A 26,118-nucleotide genomic window follows, 5' to 3' on the forward strand; every position below is an offset into this window, starting at 1 on the left:
GCAAATGGTACTCTTGTCTTTTGTATCTCTTTCTTTCTTTCAGGAGTTTTCGGATAGACTAAATGATTGTGAATTGGCGGCTGAGTATATTTTCTTTGCGGTGTTTTGTTGTTGGTTTCTGTATTGTTTTATTTTTTCATTCTGAAGTACTATGATTTTCCGGCTTTCTTTATTTTCTAAAACATTTGTGTGTCATTTGGACACCCCTGTTCAATAACTGAGTTCGCAAAAAGAAAAAGACAATAGAATCAGCATAAGAGTTTGAAGAGTGAAAATCGTCCTAAACTTAAAATATTTTTTATAGTTTTTGGACATCTGCTCAATAACTGTGCACTTTACCCTACTAACTTTACCAGTTTTATCGTTTTTTATGTAAAAATGAAAACAAAATCGTTTATTACACTTGTTTTATAAGACTTGTCGCACTCAATCCTTTGCAGCACTCCTCGCAAGCTAGTCGTGCCCTAAATCTTATTTCTAAGTTTTTAAATATTTGGGCGTAAAACTTGTTTTCACTTTATTCAACAATTAAATACAATACAAAGATTACACGGATGAGAGGGGTACGAAGCCTACATCCGTGTGGAAAAAGCTCGGTTCGGTGACGTTTTCGAAGACTTGCGCCTCGTTGTTGATGTTTTCGATTAAATCGGACGGTGTGTAGGTAGCATAGGGAAAAGTGGTCCCGTTGGGAGTGGTGATGTTCATTAGGGTCATCGACGGCATGCTCTGGAAGTACTCGAGGATGTAGTTGCTTTGATACTCCAAGTCGTTGCTGAAGAGATTAGGCGACGCTCGTAATCTTTGCGAGGATAGGGGGAGAAAGATTTCACCGGAAAGTGACTAAAAAACAAAGTCAGCTCTAAATTATATATTTTGTAATTGAACGATATCACTTTGATATGGATTTAACACAATAATGGAAGCGGGGACTCCCCAGGCTCTAAGACTGCTAGAAATAATCCTAAATACAACATACAATATAGGGCGGCGCGGGACCGAAAACAACGCTGTTTTTGTCTTGTTTCGTAATTGTACTGTTTGGATAGTGAGACGGATTTTTGCAAGTCGGTGTTTGAAGTTGTTTGCGATTCCTCGGCCGCCAATATAATGGGAATATTCAACTTTAATATATTTGTACAATATAATCTGGTGTTGTTCCATTTTTTTGGGGGAATTTTTGGTTTGATTATTACGCTAGCTATGACGATCACAAGTATAGATATAAAGAATGGACCACATTAATCTAGTACAAAACGATTTGATTAATTCGTTTGAGAATTCTGGTCTGATTCTGTTGTTTGATTCGCAACCAATTCGCTTGATTTTGAAGACTAAAGGAAGATTTAGAATATGTCGCTATTCTCAAAAAAACCTTTGGGAAGCATATTCTTTGGATTAAAATTTTATTTACAAAATTCTCCCAAATACACGACGGGAAGCTCTAATTGTTGATGTTTTTTTGTTAAATTTTGAATTATCTACTAAGGCACGACCTTACTTTAACACTAAATACATTTACAATTCTGTACATTTATAACCTAAGTGATATTAGGGTGATTCTAGACGCTCCGATCGAAAACCTCACTCTCCTCAAACCTACCAAACGTAACAATCAATAATCCTCCGACCTTTATTCTTTAACACGGATTACTTTAAATGGGTTACATGACATATTAACAGCTAACTTTTTATATATACAAACATTTGACTAGAATATAGTGCTGAACATTCGCCTCTACAACCGGAATAAAGTTTCTTGGTCCCAACGAAAAAACCGAAACAAAAAGGCACAATTCCAAAATTTTGCTAAATTGAGCCGAAACAATTTTTACATTTGATAATCGTCGAATTTGATCAGGTCGCTGTCGCTGAAGAAATAATCGAGATAACCCTTGTTGGGCGCCAGACGCGGATCGGGCGGACTCTGAAACCTCCCCCGTTCTGTGGATCCGAACGCTTCGTTGAAGTCCGGCAGAGGTTTGCTCGCGGGCTTTTGGCACGCCGACGCCTGCACACACCGCAAACCGACCGAATTAGCAAAATTCGGCCAAGTTTTTCAATCAAATTGACAACACTCAAATTTCCGAAGCGAATACAGCCCAAGTCCAAAATGAGCAGAATTTAAAACTAATTTAAAACAAAAAATATCATTTAGTAACAAATGTCACAATTTTGCCTAACATTTATGGGCGGTTATTTTATTATGAATTTTTTTGTTGTAAGTGTATCTAGCAAGTTAACAAAGATATTATTTATAATTAATAAAAAGCATTAAAAGGACTTAATACTTTAATAACGTCCTAAACATGTGTATGTTTTTTTTCAATATGCAAAAACAAAAAATATATTCAACTCCAATAAAAAGTTTAAGGCGCAAATTGTCTCAATGATCCGAAAAAGCTCCATAATTTGTTTATCATCGTTTATTAAGAGATATTGACTTTTTCTTGTTTTTACTAGATTATAACTGCGTTTCTGCTGCATATTTTAAAAATACTGAAGTATATATACAGGATATCTAAATATTAAAAAACACTAATGTTATGTTTTTTTCAAATAAAACGGCCTATATTTTTTTGCATTTTTGGATGTACCTTCTCACACTGATGTTTTTAAGCTAAATTGTTATTGGTTGATTTTGCTTAGTTTTTGAAATAATTTAATTTTTTTTTTTTTGACTAAAACACGCTTCTTCATAAAATTTATTACATTAAAACTAAGAACTCTAGAAAAGTCCGACTTTCACCCTTTTAAAGAAGGAAGTTCAAACTTTTTCACGATATGTTTTTTTAGCTTACTGCAGTCAAAAAGAAAAAAATGAAGAGGTTTGTTGCAAGTTGAATAAATGGAACACCCTTTTTAATTTTGCATCTAAAAGACCTTTAAATTGTCTCTCTAAAAACATTACCAGTTACGTGTCATTTGCTGATAACTCAAAAAATATGTAATTTTAAACATTAAAAAAGATATTAACTATTGTTTCAGTAGTGGAAAAGTGAACTTTTTAGCTAATAGTAACTTTAGTGTTACCTTTAGGTCATTATCCCTCTTTTATTACAGTGTAATAACCAAAATTTTAATATTTACAGCGAATTTTTAAATCCCCGTATAAATTCCAACTAATGATCTGTGGTGGAGCTGCTATGGTTATGGTATGGTTTATTACGGTAACAACAATGCTTATGAATAATGTACATTGTTGCTGAAATTACCTTTTAAAGTCAAATATTTTTTTAGTTAGTGAATTTAGACATTTAAAACTTTATTGTACCAATGTTTTCTTTGTACACAATTAAATTTTTATTATGATTACCCCAAACCGCAAGGACCCTTCAAGCTAATCACTCAGGCAAGCTTATTGTGTGATTTATTGCAGACAACTTGTCAAAACATCGTATTGTTATGGTTGCTTATCTTAAACACCATTGTCTGTTGTAAAACTTTATGGTGTACAAAGAAACGTTGTTGCAATATGTCTTAAAATAGACAGTTTAATAATCGTTGAGAAGCAAAAAAAAACAAACATCTTAATTTTCTGCGTTCTTAAGTGAAATGCGCTAAACAATTGGTATAGATCTTAGTTTGAACTTTTGTCTTTAAAATGGTGAATTTCCTACTTTCCTAGGATTCTTATTTTTTGTGTAATTAATTTAAAAAAAACGTGTTTTTGTCAAAAAAATCAAATTCTTTAAAAAAAATTAATTCATTCATTTTGAACGTAAGGAAGATTTCTGTAACAGTCAAATTTTCTGTGTTAAATATCATTTTTCTATCTCTGCTTTTCTTAAGTGAAACCAAACAACTTCCGATAATTTAAATCACATTTTTTTGCAACACAAGGTGATGTTACATTCAAATAAATGATACGATAGTCCAAGAAGTCTTCTAATTTCATTGAATATACATTAAAAAGTGAATATTTACAATTTTCAATAAAAAGAGATCAGTTTTTGCAGGTAAAAGAAATAAAAAATGAAAATTATTTTCCAACTTGGGGACTATATTTTATAAATTTAAATTATAATTTTACAAATCAAATATTATAAATTTTTGTAAATAAGGCCGTTTGCAAGATTTTATGCTTTGTTTTAAATAGAAAGTGTGTTAATTGTTCACTTTTAATTATTATTTATTTTTTGGAAAAAATGGACTTTGGCTGTTGTCGTTGTCGCTCTCAGGTACTGCGAATAATTCAATGGGCGCGTGGTTATTTTACCTTATTTTTCGCCTTGGCCTCTTCCGGTTGTTCAAAGACCGGAATGAATTGGTCCTGGTCCGGCTCCTTGTCCGGAGCGGCGGTGGGCGGAGACGTCGCGGGCGTCGGCTGCTTGTCCAGCATGATTGGGCCCATCTCCGGAGTCTGCCCGGAGTAAGGAGCGACATCACCCATCATAAACGATTCACCTATAATTCAGTATTTCCCTACCGGATTGAATTTTTTCTTAATAAATCTACCTGAAGATCTCGAGCGCATCGTGTGATAGTCGGGCCACATCTCAGCATGCTGTTGCAGTTGTGCCAACGGATTCGACTGTCATAATATAAATGTTTCAATTAAACATATTTCGACCACCTGTTGCGCATTTAGCCGCAATAATACTAGTAGAAAGTCGATTTTCTTATCGCTCGACCGCCGTAATTTCGCACCCGACCATTGTTTGTTTATTTTGGCCAATCGATACGAACGAAAAATTTTTTCATTCGCTCTAGCATATGCGGGAAATTACGGTTTTCAACGAGCTATTTTCTAATCAATCAATAGTGTCGCACCTGCAGGTAGTTCGTGTGCACCGAACCGGCCGACGGCGGCGGTGGTGGTGGCGGCGCCGCCGCCGCTTCCAGTTTGTTGTAGGCGCTTATGCCGCCTCCCATGAACTGGTCGCCGCCTCCCGACATCGCAAAACTGCAAGACGGGGGCTGCATCCCTCCCAGAGGCGACTGCAACAGCATCAAAAAACCGCCGATATTTTTTATTTTATTGAAGATAATGTAAAAAACAGTGTACAAAGATGAATTTACGAAATTTGAGCTCAAAAGGTTCTTTTTTTATAAACCCACTCTTATTAGAAGGCAAGGATAAGAGGCATTTTGGGTTATACGTTATACGTAACATGAGATCGAAAATGAACTGAATTAGAGCAAGCTAGGCCTGCGGAATCATGTAAAAAATTATCAGAATCTAAAAATAATTTTTCAAAAATTGATTTATTGCTTAATTAAAATTACTCCGAAATGGTGTTTACGACCCAACAAGTGACCTACATTGTAGAATTTTACTTTCCAACAGGTAAAAAAATAAATGGGGCTTGGAAATATTCATTTGAATGATTATAGCAGAATTTCAGGAGAAATATTCTAATTAGTATTACCAGGTTTTATTATGTTTAGCACAATTTGATACAAAGAAGAAGAAACTGTGGTACAAAAAGAATAAAAGTCATACTTCCCAATTAAGCACCCAAGAAAATAGCTGGTCTTATGTTCTTATGATGTGGCTAAGGTTACATTTCACTTTCAAGGCTTTCTCTGATTTAGTACATTCTCGATATCATGGTATGATTTGACTTCTTTTGAGTTTATAAATTATAATCTCTTAAAATACATGGCGTTAAGGAATCGTTTTTTTCCAAAAAGTGAGTACTTTCTTCAAAAAATTTTATTAACCCACCTGTTGAGAGCCACTGTGTGGCTTATGGTAGCTTATTAGGAGTTAATTGTTATATTAAACAAATTAGAGACGGTGGTGTATGGGCGTTTTGAAAATTTTTCAAGATTTTTCAAAATTGTGGCTAACATGTTCATTTGTGTGCGAGGTTCGAATTCCGGTCCAGGCAAAAAAAAAATTGTTTGTTTTTTGTAAAATTTAAGAACAGAACACAAATTGGAACAGAAGAATAATGGAGTGGACCAAGAAGTTAATTTACCTGTATTGTTTTGTCAATAATATTAAAATTTACACTAGTTGTTTATTTCTAGTTCAGCAGTTCTCAAAATTTGGGACTTTAATTTCAGAACGATTTTTTGGGAAAACTGTATTTTTGATTTTCATAAATTTTCCTTAATCTGTTTGTCTTGCTATTCTCTATCTACCTTTAAAATTTTGCTAAACCATATCCTAACACGCTGTATATGAACAACTATTAAATTCATACTGTATTTAAAAAAAAATGTTAAAAACATCTAGTATCCTAATTTAGTAATTTTTTTATTTGTTTTGAACGACATTTTGTTCACAATTACGTTTCTGGTTGAAAAACGAGAAGAAATGCCTATTAAACAATTATATTTTCGTTCCAAAGCATGCTTAAATGACTGGAAAAAAGAAAAAAATACCACAAGTTTCAACCAATTTTGTGATTTTTGGGGCATGTACTTTTGACAAAATTTCGTTTAAAAATGAGCTAAATTGAGTGAAAACAGCCTAAAAAAACTCAATTTCTATGTAATTTTGTGATCTTTCAGCCAATATACGGATTTTTTTTGAAAAACTGTTTTTTTTTAAACTTGCTCAAAAAGAGTAATTGAAGACTTAAGTGCATTGACTGCTTTCTTTATTTCTAAACGTTGCCGTTTTATCGTTTCTTCACTTTGACTTTATTATGGCTTTTATTTTGAACACATGATAAAAATTTATTTTTGGGGGGAGAAGGAGTAAATTCATTTTGTTACTTAATTCCTTCTAGCAGCGAACTCTTTAATTATTTTTGTATAATGTAGTCAATTTTTTGGTCGTTTTTTAGGAAAATTTACGTTTTGAGCTGACAAACGTGCGAGACAACAGTAAAAAACTATGATATTTTTAACCCAATTTACGGGTCGATCATAGGCTAACAACATAATTTTTAACCAAATGCTGCTTTTTCTTTTTGCTGAAATAACGAGCAATTTAAATAGCTCGAAATGTTCACTAAATTGATGATTTGTTATAAACAATCGCGAAGAAAACTCAGTTTTCAATTTAAAAACGCTCTTGTATGATTTTTAGCCTAAGTTACTATTTAAATTATACCAGTAATAATAATTGAAGAAAAATCGATCTTTGTTGTTGTTCTTAACGCTTGTGCAATGAAGAAAGCTAATTAAAAAAACTAACTTCAAAATTTGTTAGGTTTTTGTTTCAACGGGAGTTTTTTTCAATTTCTAAAAAATCACCAGACCATGTTGTTATTATGAAAAAACCTAAATTCGCAGACTAAAAGAATTATTAATTAATTCACTGTTGCCAATATTTTTGGCATAATTTATTGTTATCAATTTAATTTTAAATTAGTGTGACCGTTTTTTTTTGTCATTATTCTTCTCGTTTAAAAAAATATAGAGCAAGTGGAGGAAAAATGTCGCTGCTCCAGTAATCGTCCCACTCAACTTTCGAAACTTATCCAAACTTTGCGACCTACCCCACTCTTGCGTTTAATTCGCACAAACATGAATGGAAAAGAGAAAATTCGCGCCGGTTATAACCGCCCATAACTTAATCCCAGCGACATCTGCATGACCTCCTGACACGGTTCTCGAACGGTGGTGGTGGTGTAGCCGTCGATATTCCCGCTGCTGCTGCTGCCGCCACCGCGATGTCAAGGCAATTATCGATCCTCGGGGACGGCCGGAGGGATTGAAGACTTAATCCTGACGTTATTTTTTTTCCAACCGCCCCCTTTTTTCCCTCCACACGAGCATGTGTCTATTTTCGGGGGCGGCGGCGGCGGCGGCAGCGGCATAATGCAAATAGTCCCTCGCGCCTCGCTATCGAGCCCGGTTCTGTATCGACTCCGGTTACGCAATCGGCGCCGCGACGCTCTCGTGGGTCGCTTGGCAACCGGTAGGCGTCGACAATCTCCGTTGCCATGGCGAAGCGACGCACGGAACGGGAAAAAAACCAAGAAAAAATTCGTAACAACACCGGGTGGTGCAAAAAATAAGAAATTGGAAAAAAACTGTCTACTCTCCCTCTCACTTTTTCCTATTTGGCATTTGTATAGCTCTATCTTTGTCACGGAATTTTATGCGAATACAGGATGTTTCACGTAATACAATACATATTCCAATACAAACTCAATTACAAATTTTGAGTAATCGGATTATCTTCTCTAGTTTGCTCACCCATTCAAAAAATCGCAACGTTTTTAATTAGTTAGTGCTTATGATTAAGTTAGATAGATTATACAGGGTGTCTCACCTAAGACTTTCGAGCTTAATAAAACTTGAATCAAATTTTGAAAGTATTTGAGTAGTCACCTTTTGAAACAATTGATGAAGCATTGCTAAGCAGCATTTTGTGCACCACTGAAAAAACTGTCAAAAGTGTGCACGCTGTTAGAAAAGTAGAAATATTTTCAAACTCCTGAGCGTCAAGTGTCTAAAATGTTTTAATTGTTGTTTAGTCTTTTAGTCCTTTTTAAATAGTATGTTTTAACTTTGTATGGATGACACTTAGTTTGTGCGAGTAGGAGTGACCAAAATTCAGTTATAGTGCGCATCTGTTTTATAGAGATCTAGGCTTTTGCACCTGCACCCAAATTTTAATTTTTTTTGTTTTTTTTTATGCAAAACAAACGTCTTTCAAGGATGAGTTTTTTCTTACAGCATTTTTTATTGACGATGATTTTTTTAATACAAGTCTTAAAAAATTTGACATTTTAAAAAAGCATGTAAAAATTACTTTTTTAAAACTAGTTGTTACATTAATTGGATTTTAATCTTTACTTTTTAAAATATCTGCATTTTAAATTTCATAAAAATCCGTTTACAAATAACTGAGATATCAGGCTCGGTAATCTTAGGTGAGGCACCCTGTATAATCTAATTCTGTCTCTTGGTAGAACACATAGAACACATGGAAAAAAAATTATTACCATTAATGAAACATTGATTAGTTTATCAACTATACAGTCATGAATAATTAAAATGTATACTTTCGTATCTAGTGTTTTGTGACATTGGGTGCAAGACCCGTAGAGGACCGTGTAGTTTCAAAGATTTTAATTAAGTTTGGCATGTGTTCCGTTAATTGAAACCCTCTGTATAAACTGCGATAATTTTGATCAAAAGATTATCGATTGGGGTGCAGGCGCACCCGGGGCCTATCGATTGCACACCTCTCGAAGGAGGTGGGAAGGCAACGTACCATCATGAGGTGGTCGTCGTGCGAAGGTGCCCCCCAGCCGTGTGAAGGAGCTCTGCGCGCGTTGGGTCTCGCAAGCATGGGGGAAGTCCCGGCGATCGAACGTTCCCGGCTTGCATCGCGCATTGCTTTGCGTATTCTCGCCTCCTTCGGGTTGTAAACGTAATCTGGAAAAAATGCACATTGTATGGCTCACAAGAGGCAAAAGGTGTGGAAATTGATTTATTACGAAGCGAAAACCTGGCGTATTAATTAAGCTCTATTTTAATCAACTTGATGAATTACGAAGAAGAGTCATAATTGCCGGTAATAAAGGCCACTTCACGTATAATTGTATCGGAATCGTTAAGTGGGGCAATAAAGTCATTAGGGGAAGCACTGAACTGCCGTGCTCTGACAAGTTTAACAGAAAAAAGTGAAAAAAGACTTCGTTAGGTGGCACCCCACATTGTAATTATATATCTGATGACTGATTGAAATCCAACTTTCGTATTTTAACTAAAAGGCTGTATTTTTTTACTGCGTTATTTGGACGATTTGAGGTATTAGAAGGGAGTTCACATCCGCTTTCCTTATACCTGAATTTAAGTCGTTTTTGGGATACTATTTGGCGTTTTTTGAAAATGATGGATTTTCACCTTTTAGCTTTTACTTCAAAAATCGGCAACTCTACCATTCTTAAAGGTTTTGAGATCGCTTTTGGGTAATTAAAAACGGAAAATTTCCTTTATAGTGTGTTCAAAAGTGGGAAAAATAAACTCAAAAATAATGTAAAGTACCAAAAAACCAAATTTTTTATATGGAGTGCTCCAATATCTATCTATTCATTTCACTAAAATGAAAGAGAATTTAATTTAGCTACAGCAATTTTTGATTTTTTGCATAGCTTACCAAATAACAAGAAATAACAAGAAAGAAAAATAAATAAATAAATAAATTTCTCACTGAATAAATAAAAAGTTTTGTCCAAAATTTTGTCATAATTTTCATTAATACAAAACAAATTTATTGAATTTAGGCTTGGAAAACTTTATTTCTTATGTTCCTTCTAATTTTTATTGCTTTATTGCAATTTCAATGTCAGCAAAAAGTTCTGTAACTTGAAAATTATTAAACATACAGAGTTTGTGGTTTGTGCCTACGAAATAACTAATTATTACATCATTAACTACTTTGAAAATGTCAGCATGTAATAATTAATAATTAATAAATAATAATGGAGAATAATAAAAAAACATTGGTTCAAAAACAATATTATTGAGGCAGTTGCATTTTTAGAGCATAATCTTTTACCAAAAAAATTGCTATAGTAGGGTGCCATTTAAAAAAAAATTTAATAACTCGAAATTAAATAAAAAAAATTAAAAAAATTGGTGCACTTTATTTGAAAAAAAACTGGGTATTGTGAAAATTTTGGGGCTTGCCAACTAATCTAATTATTATACAATGTACATTAAAATGATTGTCTTCTAGTTAACTCTGAAGTTGGTTTACATGTGAAAAAAATTTTGCCTATTTGCTCTATTAAAACCGCTCTCAAGAAATCTCAAAAATGTCAGTAAATGTAAATTAGTTATTTAAAAATTTTCGCTAAAACGCAACTGTGCTTTTTGTTTCACTGTGCTAGAATATACTATTATTATCGAAGCATATTTTCAAATTGAAGACTTAATAAATAGAAAATGGCAATATTCGATGTCTGAATGCCTGTCATTAGTTCTATAAAGCGGCATTTCTGAATTTACATAAAAAAATTACAGGCGGATGGATGACAATCATTTTAATACACTTTGTAGAACTCCAAATGCTTGTAATGTGTATCGGATTCAGACGGAACAGTCTGTCTTTTGGTTGTTATAATACGAAAATTTATATTTGATTAATCGGTTCTAATTACAATTCTTTTTTAGTTTATTTATTTAAATTATTAATTTAAAAAATGCAATAAAATTGAATGTGACTAACTAAGAGTGTGGAGTACTGTAAACGTTTTGTGAACGCATATCTAGTTTAAATTGTTGATTGTAAATTGTTAATTACAAATTAATTAAGATATACCATCGAGGGTAGATACAGAAATGTAATTTATACGGTTCAGTTTGCTATAAAAATCGTTTTAATCAATACTATTTTAGAGAAGGCAGAAAATGTTTAGAAATTGGCAAATATTTTCTAAGACATACTTCGTTTATATGGACGCAGATAGTCTTCAAACATTAGTTTTGAAACACTATTTAAATATCAGTCTTTGGGAACAAATGGATCCACATTTTTTATTTTTTAATAAACTAAAAGATCTAACACGATCAATGTGTTTACAGCATAGGCGAAGGGAGTGCATCAATTGCGAATGTGTTGGGAACTTGCTTTCCAAATAAGTTAGGCAGAAGTACAATATTTTTTGCAACGAATAACTCAAAAAAAGTAAATAGTTTTTCATAATTTAATTTTTTTGTCGATGGGTTGCTTAGATCCAAAACTAGTGCACTAGAATTATCAAATGTAGGTAACTCTCACTTATCGTAAAAAATCGTCGTTTCTCTATCTCCATGCTAGCGGTACCAACAGTATAAAACACTACGGTGTGAGAAATGCTTGATTACACACGATGTAGATAAAACTAGCCTTAATCATTTTTAATCGATCGATTGATAAAAAATAAGAAAATATAAGTATGATCTTTGGTGTTTGCTATTAAAAAAAACATTTTAAATTTTCTTTTTTGTCCTGTTTAAACTTTTCATCCAAAAAATTAACGTCAAATAACATGCAAAATCGGTTTAATTACGAGTGCCTAAACAAATAGTGAAAGAAATTTTTTACATGTGTAAACACGTGAAATGGGGCCACATGCATGCGTCAAGGCCTAACAATGCCGTCCGCGTAGAAATTAAAGCGTTTACTTTCTGTTTACTCACTTATCACGTCATAAAAATTTATGGTCCCCCTCGTATACCTCGCGACCTTTCAAGTCTTTCCTGAAGCGGAAGCCCGGAATTCCTTTGTACGGAACGGAAGAAATCTTGGCAAGCGGATTTCTCCACTCGCCACGAATATTTGATGAGAGTACGTTTTGTTTTTTTTTTCGAAAAAAATTCACTTTAATGTGTCGAATTTTATCAATCGACTGACTCAATAAATAATAAAAAAAGTTATCACTCCGGTAGGAATAAATCGTGCACTCATCATCAGCGCGGGATAATTAATTAGATTCGAAATCGATCGGCGCCAAGGTCGGCGGCCGTCAGGTAAAAATTCCAGTTGGCAACATTGTCAAAGTTTTGTCAAAGTTTAAAGGGGGCGTACCGGCGCGGAATGAATAATCGTATTGTAGTACCTGGGAAGGAGGAGGAGGCACATGGCCATTGCTGGTGGTAATAGGGGGTCGTGCCGTAGTAGTCTTGGTAGAGTTGCTGCCCATAGAAATCGCCATGGTAGGGCATGGGCTCGTAGTAGTGGGACCCGTAATACGGCTGGTGGTGTCTGTACTGCATGTAATTGCAGCAATTCATGCTCAGTAGTAGTGTTTAGGGATATTTTATCGATTTTGGCACTAGGTGAGAGCCATCGCGGGCGAGCTTCTGGTTTCGCGCCAAAATCGCCACGAACTGAACAACGGGAGCCACCTACGACGGCGGAGACGCGCAGTTTGCGACGCCGGACGCCGTCGCCGACTGAACCAACGCCACAATCAATACGTGGACGCGCCGCGACGCCTCACCTCGCGGGCGCGCCTTTTACTCTCCTCCGCATGCAGTGCCGCTGACGGACAACTGGGTCATTTAGCTGCGGCCGCATCATTCGAAAAAACACAACTCGAAAATTGCGCTATTTCATCGCTACAAGTTTGTTTCATCAGTGCGGCGAATTTTATTTGTCTATTTTTAACAATAAAGTTTCTCGCAGAATTAAGTGAAAGCATGCATCAATCTAGAAAAATTGGAGATTGTTTTTTCGAAACTAATACGGTCCTGGAATAATGAACCAGTGACAAATGTAGACTTTTTTACCGAGGCTCCGGCCCGGCATGAATTTTAATTGCGAGTATGTTTTGCATATTTTCCAAAAGAATGTGTAAATAATTTTCGAGTTATAATTAGGAAAAAACAACAAGTCACATATTCCCTCAATAATTTATCGTTTTAAAATGTAAATAATATACAGGCGTCCGAAAAATAACAGAAAAGTGCTTTAGTGCTACAGTTATGAAATTTATAGTGAAATATTTTTTTAGAATACATTGCAGGAAAAGACATGATGACAGTGGGCAATTCAGTCCAGTATTAAATATTTTGAAAAACTTTTTTTTATTTTTCGACACTGATAAAAATTTAGGCTTAGGAACTTATAAAACATCAGGTTATTTTAAACAGATTTAAAGCAATTTTAAGTCTTGTTGTGTCTAATTTGAAGGATAAAATGTTGTATTCAACTCATCTTCGTGAAGATAGGTTTATTTATTTCACTCGTGAGTTTCTTGGTCTTTTAAAAAAAATCAAATTCTAAAATTATTACAGATGGCTCCATTGGATGGCTCAACTGGTTCGAAAGCGCTTAGTGAATTTTTGTGAAATTTATGAAAATCATTATTTTTGACTACAATAAAAAGACTTGAGCTTATTCTTAGGTGATTTGGCTCATCTTGAAGAGCGAAATCGTTGAAAATCACCGTAGGTATTATGCCAACAAATAAGTGCAAAAATTCTTTTAGTTCTTTTCAGTACAAGCAGGTGAATATGCTAAGAATATATTTTTACTGAATCTCTAAAACTAGGGAGGTCATATACCTAATAATAATCTCACAGTAGTTAGCGTTTGCTATTTATCGAGTAAATACTTAATTCTTTCTTTGTGCACGTGAATTTTTTCAGATTTTTTTGTACTTTCTTATGAAATTATGTTTTATTGTTATTCTAAAACAAATGATGCTTAAATGTTGTTTTTTGCAAAAATCCGTTAAGAAAATGTCACTGGTTCCAAAGACAATTAATTAAATATAAATTAATCTTGAAATAGGGAATTAATTGGAGAAATCCACACTTGTAATTTTTTTTATTTTAAGTCGACGTTTCGAGTTTATCATAACTCTTATCATGACTCAAAACATTTTTCTTAAATTAAAATTTGTAGACATGGATACAGATATTAATTTTTTATGAAATTCTTAAATTAGAATTTGATGAACCATTTAAGAGGAGCTCTTTTACCAAAAAAATTTTTACTCGAAAATTAAAAGTAATTTCAAAAAAAATTATTCTTAAATAATTATCACATTTTTAAAGTACTTGACGGTGTTTTAATTTTTTTCGTAAGATATATAGTTTAGGCATAAAACGCTTAGTTCCATACTTTTGCTCAACGCTGTATATTCATTCATTCATTTTACGTCGCTGAATAGTAGGTATATTAAAAAACAAGTTTCATAAGACCTGTCTTAAAGTACGAATTCACTTTCAAAAACGACTGGCGTTAGCCACGAATTTTTTGAAAAAATGAGTGCTTCAGGGTCTTATGAAAGGTTTTTTTTATGTTTTTTTATATTACTTTTTGTAATTTACCCCCTTTTGCTAAAATTGTTATTTTGGTCGATTCAGGGAATTTTGTGACAGTTGACAATGGAGGTAATCTTGCAAGAACGCCCCCTGAAATTTGTGAAATTCGCAAAAATACGGTCTCGAATTTGCTTCTTGACAACTTAAAAATTTTCGTAAAATGTTTCGTCAAATAATGACTATTATGACATCGCACTTAATGACGTTGAGTGCTTTAAGATGCCTATTAAAGCATCAAAATAGCGGCAGATTACAAAAAATATTATGTATTATGTTATTTATAAAATTACGTAAAAAAATTACTTGCCCAAAAAAATAAATTATGAATTAAATTTTTTAAAGTTTTTATTAAAAGTTAACTTATCTTTTGAGTCATCGACAAGATACTTAACTGTTAACTGTTTGGAAAGACACTTTAAACGTAATTTAGATGCTAAAATGATTTTGTATAGGTGTTCCACTTAAAAAATACTCCGAAATGAGGTAGGACAATACAAATTGTTTTATTCATACTTTCAATAACAAAACCCATTTACGCGATGTATATTGATAAAATTCTGAAAAATTCCTGAAAACATCATTTTTCAAAAAAAGTCGTTTTAATTCTTTCTTTCGTCGTGGACGCATCCGGGCGCGAAATTCCGCCTCAATCAAAACTCCGGGCCGGAAAGTCGATAAAGGCGCAAGTGCCTCGGAATATTTTTTCGACGTTTTTTTCCGGGAACGTTTCTAAAGGTCAAAGTTGAATCTGGAATAGATTTTTTTCCGGCCAACGTGCAGACACACGTATCGAGTTGTAATAATTCGGGGAGAGGAGCAACATGTTGCCGGCCGGAATCGCAGAGAAAACATCCCCCTCTACGTATACTCTGCGCACAGAAATCTATGAATGAAACATAACATACGGCCTGGAGGAGGAGCAGGAGGAGATGGTAAACAAAACTCTGGACCCGGAGTCCTACAAAGATCGTTATTTTGATCAAACCGTCTTCGAAATTTTTTCCCTTTATCGATAAAATTCTTTAAGAAACATAACTAGGATTGATTAAAAATTGTAAAATGCGATACGAGGAACATAAATTAACATTAAAAAAAAAGGGGGATGGAACATGAATTATTTAAAACTTTACACGTCATGAAATACAACCTCGCAGTAAAATTGCGAAAACTCGCTTTATGTCCGAATTTTCCGCTTGAAATTTTCATTTCATCAGCACCTTAATTTGCGCCCCCTCTAAAAATAAATCTTTCATTTTAAACGAGTTCCTTGAATCCAAATTGGTCGCCTCCATTATCATCGATTCCGGGTAATCTACCCGTTCCGGGACGGAAAAAAACTTGCATCTACTCTTGTAATTTTCCCCTTTGTGGAGCGATTTCGTCGCGGACGGAGGAGAAACCCTTGTATTTATTAATTTAGCGATGAAGGGCGGCGCCAGGAAATTAGTCCGGTTTGTTGCTTGATTATATGACGAAAAAAACATCGAAGAAGCGACATAACGATCACCTCGCATAATCGGATTTGAGACGAGGCTTTCTAGAATTTCCCATCGGACCTGCGCCGCGACGCCGACGCCGCTTCGACCGACAACTCTTCGAAGGCTTCAATTGATTTGCATCAATTTGCGAACGGGCGACGGGAAGGAAGCGAACATTAATCACGTGGGAAGGCGGATTCGAGCGAAAACCAACTTTTAGCAGACTGCAGAAATGCAAATTACGGAAAATCGCCAAAAACGCAGAAATTAATAAAACTACAATCGTTTTTGAAAAAAAAACCTTTGTACATTTTCGAAAAGAACCTATAAAAGTAATTCAAAAAAAATCGAATTGCATAATAGAACAATTTCGGAAAATCATAAAAATAAATGTCTTAATTACTAAAATCACAGAAAAAAAAACAAAATAGAAAAATAGCAACAAGTCTTGATTTTTTTCAAGTAACACATTTTGCGCATATCATGCACTGATACATATTAATTTAGACCAATAAGTGATCTTTCGATAAAATTTATTTTTATTAGGTATTATTAGACAGTTATATAGGGTGTAACGAAAAGATGGGGACAACAGGGAACCAGAGATTTCTCAGCTCAATACTTACCTCCATGGCCTCCTTGATGTATGGAGACAACTTCGTTGTTCAGGCCTGGCGCATCGTTAAGTTCGGCTGATTCTCCACTGGCGCTGCATTTAGCGGACTGACGTTTATTTGACAAATACCATTTTTGAGGTTAAAGACTAATAAATTTGAAAGATGTAAGTGTGCATTCGTGAAATACGTTGAAAATGTGAAGATAATTCTAAAGTTATGCCCTGAATGAACGTTTGGATAGTGTAACTTTTGCAGGAAATCATTTTACGATCATTAGGATTTTTTTTTCAGCTTCAGAAGATATACAAATTATTTTAAGGTGAATTGATTGTTCATCGTTTATAAGTATTTTAAGCATAACCTACGGCACTAGTACGCAGACACAAATGCAGAGAAAACGATGTTTCAAAGAACCTTCCATTTATTATGCATACTCTATGGTTTTACCAATGGTTAAGGTTGAATGCGTTACAAATCTGTGATTTTTAAGACATGGCTTAAGTTTTCTGAAAGGTATTTGCAACCTTTTAATCAGCAGATATTTGCAATACATTGTTTAGGCAAATGAAACTATTTTGCACACACGTATTTTCAAAACCTACTATTGTTAATTTAGTTTTAGTAAAACGTGCAAAGAAAGTCGTTTTCTTCAAATGAAATGGTTTAAAAAAGCTCGATCCAGCGTTCTTCTGCTGCGTTACTCTCTGCTGGAGTGTCTCTGAACCGTCCGTTCCAAAGTCCCTGTCTGGACCTCTCACCTCTGCTCACTCTCAAGCACCGCTCGTGGATCACCAAACTCCCGAAAAAAATCTACTACTTTATAAATTTTTTTGAGTTTTTGTATTTAGAAATTATCAATTACATTGTGGGCTCTTTTTCACCTTCTCTTCTGCTGATTGTACTTGTTAAATTCAATTTTTTTTTCGGATTTAACCTTACAAATGCTATTTGTCAGATAAACGTCAGTGCGCTAAATAGGGCGCCATCTACGGTTTCGAAAAAACCGTTGAAGCTTATCGATGCGCCAGGCCTGAACAACGAAGTTGTCTCCATACATCAAGGAGGCCATGCTTACCTCTATACCAAATTGAACCTTAATTTTAAAAGTTAGAGGGCGCCAAAGTTTAAAAATTATTTTCATTTTTTATTAGCAACTTCTTAATGGAATAATCGATTTTGATGAAATTACAAATACAATTACAAATAATTTGTTATCAAAACCACACGTTTTCGGTGCAATACCTATTATTAAATTTTTTTGTTACCTATTATACATTACTTATACTTACTTATTAACAATTAAACACATTTTAGTGCATTTTTTACACGTTATCTGAGTGTTATAATTCTTTTTTATTCGAAAGACCCATTATTTATGAACAATTTTTGTATCGGCCTTGGTTTTGGAATAAAAAAATAATTTAAGTAGAATGTGTCAACATTTCGGATGTTCGACAGTTTTATATTATTATTGTTTTAAAAATGCATTTAATTACTTAATTTAATTATTAAATGATTACTTTAATTATTATAATTGTAATCAATAATTTTTAGTGTAGATATAATTAGTTCGTAATTAGTTAATTTTATGAAAAAATGCCTTTTTTGGTTTAAATAACAATTAATTACGTATTGTTATCATGTTATCTAACACGACACACGTCCAACAGTTATTAACATTTTAGGAAAATGAGTTTCATAGACAAGTGCCTCAAACTCAAATGTCTACAATAATAATAATAATAAATAATAATAAAAGAATTGAAGCCAAAATTAAAAAAAATATTTTAAAAACCAATAATAATAAATGGACAAATTCGACTTAAATAATTTTTTTACTTCAAAACCAAGGCCGCTACAAAAATTTTATAAATAACAAAAATTGTTCGAAAAGAACAGATCTTTCCAATAAAAAAGAATTACACCATGCGGGTAACGTATAACAAAAATTTGTTTAAAATATGTTAAATTATTGATACGTGAGTACTTTATAACAACAACAAAAAAAACGAAAGTAACATCATCAAAATATGTAGTTTTGATATCAAATTACTTGTACCAAATTTCATTAAAAAGTTATTAAAGAAAATTGAAATTTTTTTTCAATTTTTTTTTGAAATTTTTTCTTAAGTTGGGTTAGTTTGAGCTGGGGAATCTCTAATTCCCTGTTGTCCCATCTTTTTGTTACACCCTGTTTTTATTAATATTTTCCGAATTCAGTGTTTCAGTGTAGAAGATTTGTTTAGAAGCCAAATTTTGTTTTTCACCACATTTTTTACTAACTTAATTGGCGCAGTTAGTAGGATTAACATGTAAAATGGAGATGACAAATTTTTTGCTATAAATTCGTAACTTTGAGCGGACTTTTTTTGAAAATAAAATTTTTTCAACCTTCTAGCTGAAAAGCGTCAAAATTAAACAGTTAAATAACTTTAAATAAATAAATAAATAAACAAAATAATTTTTAAATAATTTTACGTATTTATTCTAAATTGGAATGAATACGAATATATTGGAATATGAATATTATGACAGTCATCATTGTCATATAAGTGAGAAAACAATCAAAGCCTACTCTAATTACACATTCAAATGATCACATGGTATAATTTTCTAATGTTTTTTAACAGCGGCTATTTTGTGAACGTGGCCACGAAGTAAAATTAAATTACGGAAAACCATTAAGTTGTTAATTAGTAGTCAAGAAATTAAAATTTTTCTTTTACTAGTTTAATGTTTACTTTGCAACTTTGTGTTTTCCTCAGCTGTTATGTAGTAGGAAGTGTTCCAATAGAGGGCGAAACTTGTAGCGTTTCGCTCGTTTGGGACGTCCCTCTCGTGATAAATTCCTACTGAGAGTGGTTTTCGTCACTCTGGTTTCCCTTCAAAGCGAATAAATCTTTCGCCTTTTACTAAAGATTTCCGTGGAGGGGAACAATTCAAATGAGTCTATGGTAATTTTTTGAAGCCCGGTTGGATTCTCTCCGACTGGGCGATAACAGAATCGAAACACATTAGTTATTATTATTGTTTTACAATTACTGTTTTTGTAGTGTTGTTGATCTTTAATTTTCCTAAAAGAACAGTTCTGAGTAATTAGCACACATTTATTATTTTTTTCGTTGATATATTGTTTTAAAAGCAAGTATTTGCATTTTTTTTCGTTACAACATTCTTGTGATTTTGACATTTAAAAATCTAATTTTTTTGGGTCTTAAAACGGTTTTATGATTCATCACCTACCTCTTTTAGGTCAACACCTATGCATAAATCATAAATAAAACGGTCTGCTAAGGTAAAATTCTTGTGGCCTCTGGTGGCTTGTCCTTAGAAAGAGTTTGCGGTCAACGAAAAAATGTTGTAATCAACCCGTTTATTAAATTAAAACTCAAGGAACATCGCATTAGCTAACTTTTTGAATTTTATCTTCAAAAAACTTGATTTCGAAATTTTACCTGGGAATTCTTTTTTGTGCTGCAATCCGATAGCTTTGGCCCGATCGAAATATTTTTTCCGCTCGTCCTCGTTCAGGGACTTCCAGCCGTTTCCCAGGCGTTTGCTTATGTCCTTGTTGGACTCCGTTGGGTATAATTGCGACATTTTCTTTCGGTTCTCGTTCGCGTACAACATGAAGGCGTTAGGGGGACGGGGGATTTTCGGCTTGTCTTTGCAATCGTCGAACAACTCTGGGGGGTTTTATTTTATTTTTGATACGATTTTTTCGAAACTGACCTCTTTTTATGCAATAATTCATTCTCTTTTTCACGCACAACTCACAAAATACCCAATTTTTGGCGTCAATTACGTTTGTTGACGCTATTATTCAATGAAAAAAACAACAATATCATCTCCATAGCAATTATATTTTTAACAATTGTTTACAACTTGATTTTCAATAAATTACCCAAACCAGTGACTCCCCATGCAGTCTCTCGTCCACGCGGTTTGACACACCCAGCACCAGTGGTATTCGCAGCCTGCTCTTGTGCAAATCATGTGCATGCAGCCCCCTGAAACCCAATTCGAATACTTCACTAAAAGAAATATAGTACATTAACAAACAAGTTTCATAAGACCAGTCTTGAAGCACTTGAATTCAGTTTCAAAAACGAGTAGCGTAACCACGAGTTATTTTAAAGAATCAATGCTTTTAAGGTCTAATGAAACGAGTTTTTTGATATATTTTTTTTTGTAATTTGCCCTCTTTTTGCCGTTTTGACACAATTTTTTTTCTTTAATCGATTTAGGAATTTCTGTGACGATTGGTGTCTTAATTTTGAAGTTGACAAACCGATTTAAAATTATGATATGGATGATAATGAAAGTAATTTTGCACAGACAGAATGTCTCGCAAGGTAGTACTCGGATGTCTTTTACTCGATAATGGGACATTTTACAAAAAAATTACAAGAGACAAAAACATTTCTAAAGAAGATAGGCTTTTAGATTCTAGTAACACCAAAGCCAAACTAATTTATTTCTATAACCCTGTATAGAATAAGGCGTTTTCAATCTGTTCTATGAGTTTCCACGTTTTTAAGCAAGGAATTGTCCAAAATGAATCGTTTTCTTCCAAACTAGTGTATCAACCGTTTTTTGAGTAAGAATAAGACGTTTTCACTCTGTTTTATAAAAATTTTCTCGTTTATAAACAATGAATTGTCTGAACTTTCCCATTTGAAAATAAGTAATCATTTTTTGGAAAATGTGAAGTTAAAAAATTTAATTCGATAAATTCTTACTCCTACATAAGTACATAACGAAGTTTTTTTTTAGCTCGTTTACACTTTACATTAACAAAGTCGCGTAAAAATTGACCAATCTTAATTTTTATTAATTTGTGCTAAAAGTTATATTTTCTTACACAGACTAAAAAATTCAGAAAAAATGACTCAGTGGCAACACTGAATAGAGTACGTTTCCAGTTACCAAAAATTCAACAATATTGTGGGGATGTTCATAAAATGATTGTCAAGAAAAAAATTCGGTTACAGTGTGGCAAATTACAAACAAAAATATTTTCACATTTGTGTAATAATCTATTTTTGACAATATTGTGTTATTTATTAGACTATTTTTTTCAAAAACAAACAATCTAGCGAAATAATTAAAAATTTTTGCAGTTAAACCTCGACTCAAACGTGCTTAGAACACATGAATAGAAAAGTTATTAATAATAAGAGTGCGAAAACACAAGTTTAAAGGTCGAGGGCTGTCGTTATGCAACGAGCATATGCGAGTTCTATACCTAGACACTCGAGAACGTTTTTGAATAAGTGTTATTCCAATTTTTTTGTTGGAACATTTTAATTTAAAACACGTTGTTATGGGAAGTGTGTTTTAAAATAGTGAAAACACGTTACTATGGGAAACGTGTTTTAAAATAGTGTTTATATATCTAGGATTAAGATATTAAAAATAAAGGCTTAAAATGTTACTTACCAACAAAAAAAATATTTCTTTAAAGAAATTTAATTTTTGCTTATAGTTTTATAACACCACAAAATTGAAGCAAATTACAAAAAAAAAAATACTAACCATCTCGTTCAGTGGGGGTGCGACATTTGGGACAGGGCTTTGTCAAGACTTTAATCGCAACTTTCGAAGCTTCGTCCCAACGGGCTTCCGCGGCTCTTGTGGGGTCCACATTGTACGAACAATCCCCCGGGGCCCCCACGTCCCCTTCGGGCGCTTCGCACTCCCCAATGTGGAACCCCTGGAGGCACAGGCGGCAGAAAACGTAGCCGCAGCCGTTGATGCACGTGATTTTGGTGCACTCGGGGTCCGCCAGTATGCCCATGCCGCAGCCCGGCTGGGGGCAGAGCACCCCACCGGAGCGCAACACATACTCTTCAGTCGCAAATCTCTGATATTGTGTGTACTATAAAAAAATTAGTCCGCGCTATTAAACGGGCTTGAAGCAGAGCTCACTTGACTCTCTGACAGGAGGCGAAAATGGTGGATCTCCTGGATGAAGGAGTCGGGACAGCCAGCGGGGCACGCTAGCGTGTAGCCAAACTCGGGGTGTTGCCAGAATTGGCGTTCCCGCAGCCGTGTCGTGCAGTACTGGCGGAAACAGTCGAGGCAAGTAACGTGGCCCTCTTTACATGGAAAGACGAACACGGTTTCGCTAAAATTTTATTGGTTATTTTCACGCTAGGAGTTATTTTCGCGTTTACTTTATGTCAGCGCACGCTAGACAAGGCACTTCTTTTAAATTTGGACGAATTAGATAGAGGGGAACAGCCTCGTCGGTCTCTCCAAGGGACGTGTGCTCCGAGCATTTGAAATAAAATTCGGCGAAAGTCGGTTCTTTGTTGTTCAGAACCTGCAGGAATTATTAATTAAAAATTTTAATTTAATAGATTTTCGAAATAATAGATTTTCCAGGGTATAGGTAGCGGTTTTATCAAATTTGAATTCAAAACATGTGTTAAAAAAATATTTTTATTTAACGTCGTTTTTACCGTGTTCATCATAGTCGTTCTTAATTTGTGTTTTAAGAGCAAGCTAAACTAAAATATTTCTAGCGAAGGTCGTTAAATCGATCAAGTATTTTCTGTTACCAAACGAAACTGTCTATCTTTGCTTTTGTACGCATCTCACGCACAAACAAAATATTATTGTAGCGCTTTAGTAGATTCCCGTTGAATACATTTTTATCTCAAAAAAGGTAATATTAAAAGAATTAAAAATTAAATTTACCTACTTATGTGCTACCTACTAGTAATTTCTATTGACACTTAATTAAAAGAAATGATTTAAGACAGGTACAAAGATAGAAAAAAAAGCAGGTAAAAAAGGAGAATTGAAAAGTTATGGTAATCCAATTGTCTTTGTTTATAATTTATTATTAATATTGTAATCTAATAAAAAATCTAAACTATTATTCTTGTGTGTCGTTTTGATTATGGAGCGATTCTTACTTATTTTTACATAATTTTCTCTTCCTTATACAGCGTTCAAAATGATGTTGCCAAACTTTACGGTGTTATAGAGGTCACTAAGATAGAAATGTTTTGCTGATAAACGCTGATAAATGAGCCGTTTTGCCTCTAGAGTCATGTCTTTGTCCAGAAATGATTACATTCAAAAATTCCCATAAAACTTACGTTTCATAACGTTATTTCAATAAATTGTCAAAATACCACTGCCTTATTTCATGTCAGTTTGCTCTACTTGCGTTAATGTTTGATAAAAAAGTATTTTAAACATGTATACATTTGTCAGAAAATAACAACAAACATCTATTTTTATTTTTTTTGAATATTGATTAATTTTTCCGGCGCATCCACCATTTTTTTAATTTGCAGTTTGTTAATAGTAAATTGTTTTACACTTGTTTTTCTTATATTTTCTGTACACTTGTACATTTTTGACTAAAGTTATTCAAAGTAGTATTTGGAAATGTTTAATTTGATAATTTCTCCCGGCGCATCCACCATTTTTAAAACGCTGTCTTGTTCACTTTAAGACACCAACTGGTGTCAAAAGGCGGTGGTGTGTGCATGTGTTGTTGTCATTAAGTCATTGTTAATTCCATCTTTTAATGTTTACTTCCAAGAATTTGAACGAGTAAAAAGCCTGATGATGTTTATTACATTAACTTTTAACTAAACTTTTTAAGGAACTTGGTCTTATCGTCGTGAATTTTTTTAAAATCAATCAGTCAAGGACGTTTAAAAAATTTTTATTATAACAATTTTTACACAATACTAGAGATTTCATCATTTCAATTTGAAACAGTTGTAAAATTTGGATTTTTTCAAGTCACAAGACATTCTACTTTGAAGCAGATTTTTTTTAAATAATTATTTCTTTTCAGTCCTATAACTCGCTTACGGGTAGTCCTATAACAAAAGTGCATAGGACCAATTTTTGTAGGAAATTTCATCAGCTTTAATTTTTGTAAGAAGGTGAAAACCGACAATGATTGTTTCCGTGGTATAAGAAATAAAACGAAAAATGACACACTTAACCCTCTCCCCCATCTCGAGCTCAGCCTCCATCCTCTGGGATTTTTAATATCTGTCTATCTAAAGAACGCGTTTAAAAAATTCCAACTCACTAGGAATTTTTGCCACCAACCGCCCAATTCTTGTCTGGTCTAACTTGACTGGGCTAGATACCTGATTTATAGCTGGAACACATTTTCTAAAAATGTTATAGAGACCCTCAGTAGTAACCCAAATTTCAAATTTAGATTTACATTCAATAAATTTGGTAACTGTAGAAAATTTTAACTTTATGATAGAAAAAGAAATTTAAAAAAGTATCTGAAAATATTTTGGCGTATATTGTTTTTAATTGTCTTCAGCGACTTTTAGTTTTTAAAATTAACATTGATTTCCCTGTACCAGAATTTCGGTTTAGCTCGCTCTTATGGTGTTAATGAATCTGCTGCTTCTAGTTAGGTGAGCGGACATTACGATTGCAAACATTTTAAAAATTTTCGCAATGCTCCTTAGTAAGCGTAAATATTTTTAACTTTAAATATTTTGACTATAAACATTTTAAAGGAAAATTAAATTTTGTCCAGTACTATTTTTAGTGTGGAGTGTTTTTGACTAATTTCAATTAAATAATTAAAAAACGTACGTTGGCGCACAATTCGGGGCTATTCTCACAAAGGCCGGTTATCTGCTTTGGCTGCAGCACATCATTCCAGTTTTGGGGGTCTGAGTGCACCGTGAAAGCCCCCGATTTGCAAAAGTGGCACCGAACTCGCAATTTCCCATTTTTGAGGGCTTTACACGTGGGGCAATAGACAAAAAAGTGGACTTTGCGTTGCTCGGTGGGCCCTTCCTCGTAATCATCGTTTGAAAAACTCAAATCTGATAAGGTCTCACACAGAGGTTTGCCCTCGTCACTTTCCTCAATTACGGCATTGTTTAAAGTGGGAGGGTTGGGCTTTTTGGTGATTTTGATAGCGTGGAGGGTGCTTTGTTGGCCCAAATCACATTCCTAGAATGACTAACTGGTTACGACTAGTGGTATTGAGGGCAAAACTCACAGAAATACTAATGTTGTCTCCCAGCTCTTTTCCAGCGAAAATAATCTTTACCTCGCCTGGTTTCAGTCCCAATTGGGGCGCAACGAACTCTTTCACCTCTTTTATGTCCCAGGTGGGGTCCAAATCGACCGAAAGCGTATTCCCTGTGTTGGTTTTTATGTAAATACTCAAATTATTGCTCAGCGTTTTTCTACTAAATGACAGAAATTGTAACATCTTATGCAACAAATCTTTAATTACGTTGATAATAAAACTCATCATCTGTGGTAACCGCGGCCGGGCTTATTTTTAGAAAAAAACATTTTTTGTGAGGAAATTTCATAACCTCATTCTT

General features: G+C 33.8%; 3 protein-coding genes, 1 long non-coding RNA gene and 1 other non-coding gene across 8 annotated transcripts in view; 3 read left to right on the forward strand and 2 right to left on the reverse strand.

The window, feature by feature from the left end:
- LOC103312922 (cuticle protein 8) overlaps positions 1 to 26,118 on the forward strand; it is a 66,111-nt gene that overhangs the window by 14,486 nt on the left and 25,507 nt on the right. The gene's annotated exons all lie outside the window — the stretch shown is intronic.
- LOC657567 (transcription factor Sox-19b) lies at positions 501 to 20,639 on the reverse strand. Of its 4 annotated transcripts, none has more exons than XM_064356651.1 (7): positions 20,504 to 20,639; positions 20,227 to 20,457; positions 9,128 to 9,291; positions 4,774 to 4,941; positions 4,459 to 4,534; positions 4,220 to 4,407; positions 501 to 843 (listed from the first exon to the last, which is right to left on the reverse strand). In XM_064356651.1, exons 1-7 carry the CDS (start codon positions 20,523 to 20,525, stop codon positions 547 to 549), a joined length of 1,146 nt encoding a protein of 381 aa, XP_064212721.1. In that variant the 5' UTR covers positions 20,526 to 20,639; the 3' UTR covers positions 501 to 546. The 4 variants fall into 4 exon arrangements, with proteins under 4 accessions (XP_064212721.1, XP_064212724.1, XP_008193015.1 ...); XM_064356653.1 differs by lacking the exon at positions 501 to 843 and adding an exon at positions 857 to 2,011; XM_064356654.1 differs by lacking the exon at positions 4,774 to 4,941.
- LOC135266382 (uncharacterized) lies at positions 16,470 to 17,651 on the forward strand. Its single transcript, XR_010334397.1, has 2 exons — positions 16,470 to 17,013; positions 17,063 to 17,651. It is a non-coding gene; the product is annotated as an uncharacterized LOC135266382 (long non-coding RNA).
- LOC135266426 (U5 spliceosomal RNA) lies at positions 19,640 to 19,761 on the forward strand. Its single transcript, XR_010334487.1, has one exon. It is a non-coding gene; the product is annotated as a U5 spliceosomal RNA (small nuclear RNA).
- On the reverse strand, positions 20,616 to 26,045 carry park (parkin). Its single transcript, XM_064356650.1, has 6 exons — positions 25,785 to 26,045; positions 25,370 to 25,735; positions 22,951 to 23,099; positions 22,703 to 22,901; positions 22,310 to 22,652; positions 20,616 to 20,781 (listed from the first exon to the last, which is right to left on the reverse strand). The coding sequence occupies exons 1-6, from the start codon at positions 26,043 to 26,045 to the stop codon at positions 20,672 to 20,674; spliced, it is 1,428 nt and encodes a 475-aa protein (XP_064212720.1). The 3' UTR covers positions 20,616 to 20,671.

Source organism: Tribolium castaneum, chromosome 5 (genome assembly GCF_031307605.1).
Source record: "Tribolium castaneum strain GA2 chromosome 5, icTriCast1.1, whole genome shotgun sequence".
NCBI lineage: Eukaryota > Metazoa > Arthropoda > Insecta > Coleoptera > Tenebrionidae > Tribolium > Tribolium castaneum.

Excerpts from the sequence above, each read along its gene's own strand:
- LOC657567 (XM_064356651.1), bottom strand. The coding sequence starts at position 20,525 with ATGAATTATTGCATAAAAAGAG. Across the intron at positions 4,942-9,127 it reads ACGACGACCACCTCATGATG|TCGCCTCTGGGAGGGATGCA; the intron begins GTACGTTGCCTT and ends ATGCTGTTGCAG. Across the intron at positions 4,408-4,458 it reads GATGCGCTCGAGATCTTCAG|GTGAATCGTTTATGATGGGT; the intron begins GTAGATTTATTA and ends ACTGAATTATAG.
- park (XM_064356650.1), bottom strand. The coding sequence starts at position 26,045 with ATGATGAGTTTTATTATCAACGTAATTAAAGATTTGTTGCATAAGATG. Across the intron at positions 25,736-25,784 it reads GAGACAACATTAGTATTTCT|GAATGTGATTTGGGCCAACA; the intron begins GTGAGTTTTGCC and ends TAGTCATTCTAG. Across the intron at positions 22,902-22,950 it reads CTAGCGTGCGCTGACATAAA|CGAAACCGTGTTCGTCTTTC; the intron begins GTAAACGCGAAA and ends ATAAAATTTTAG.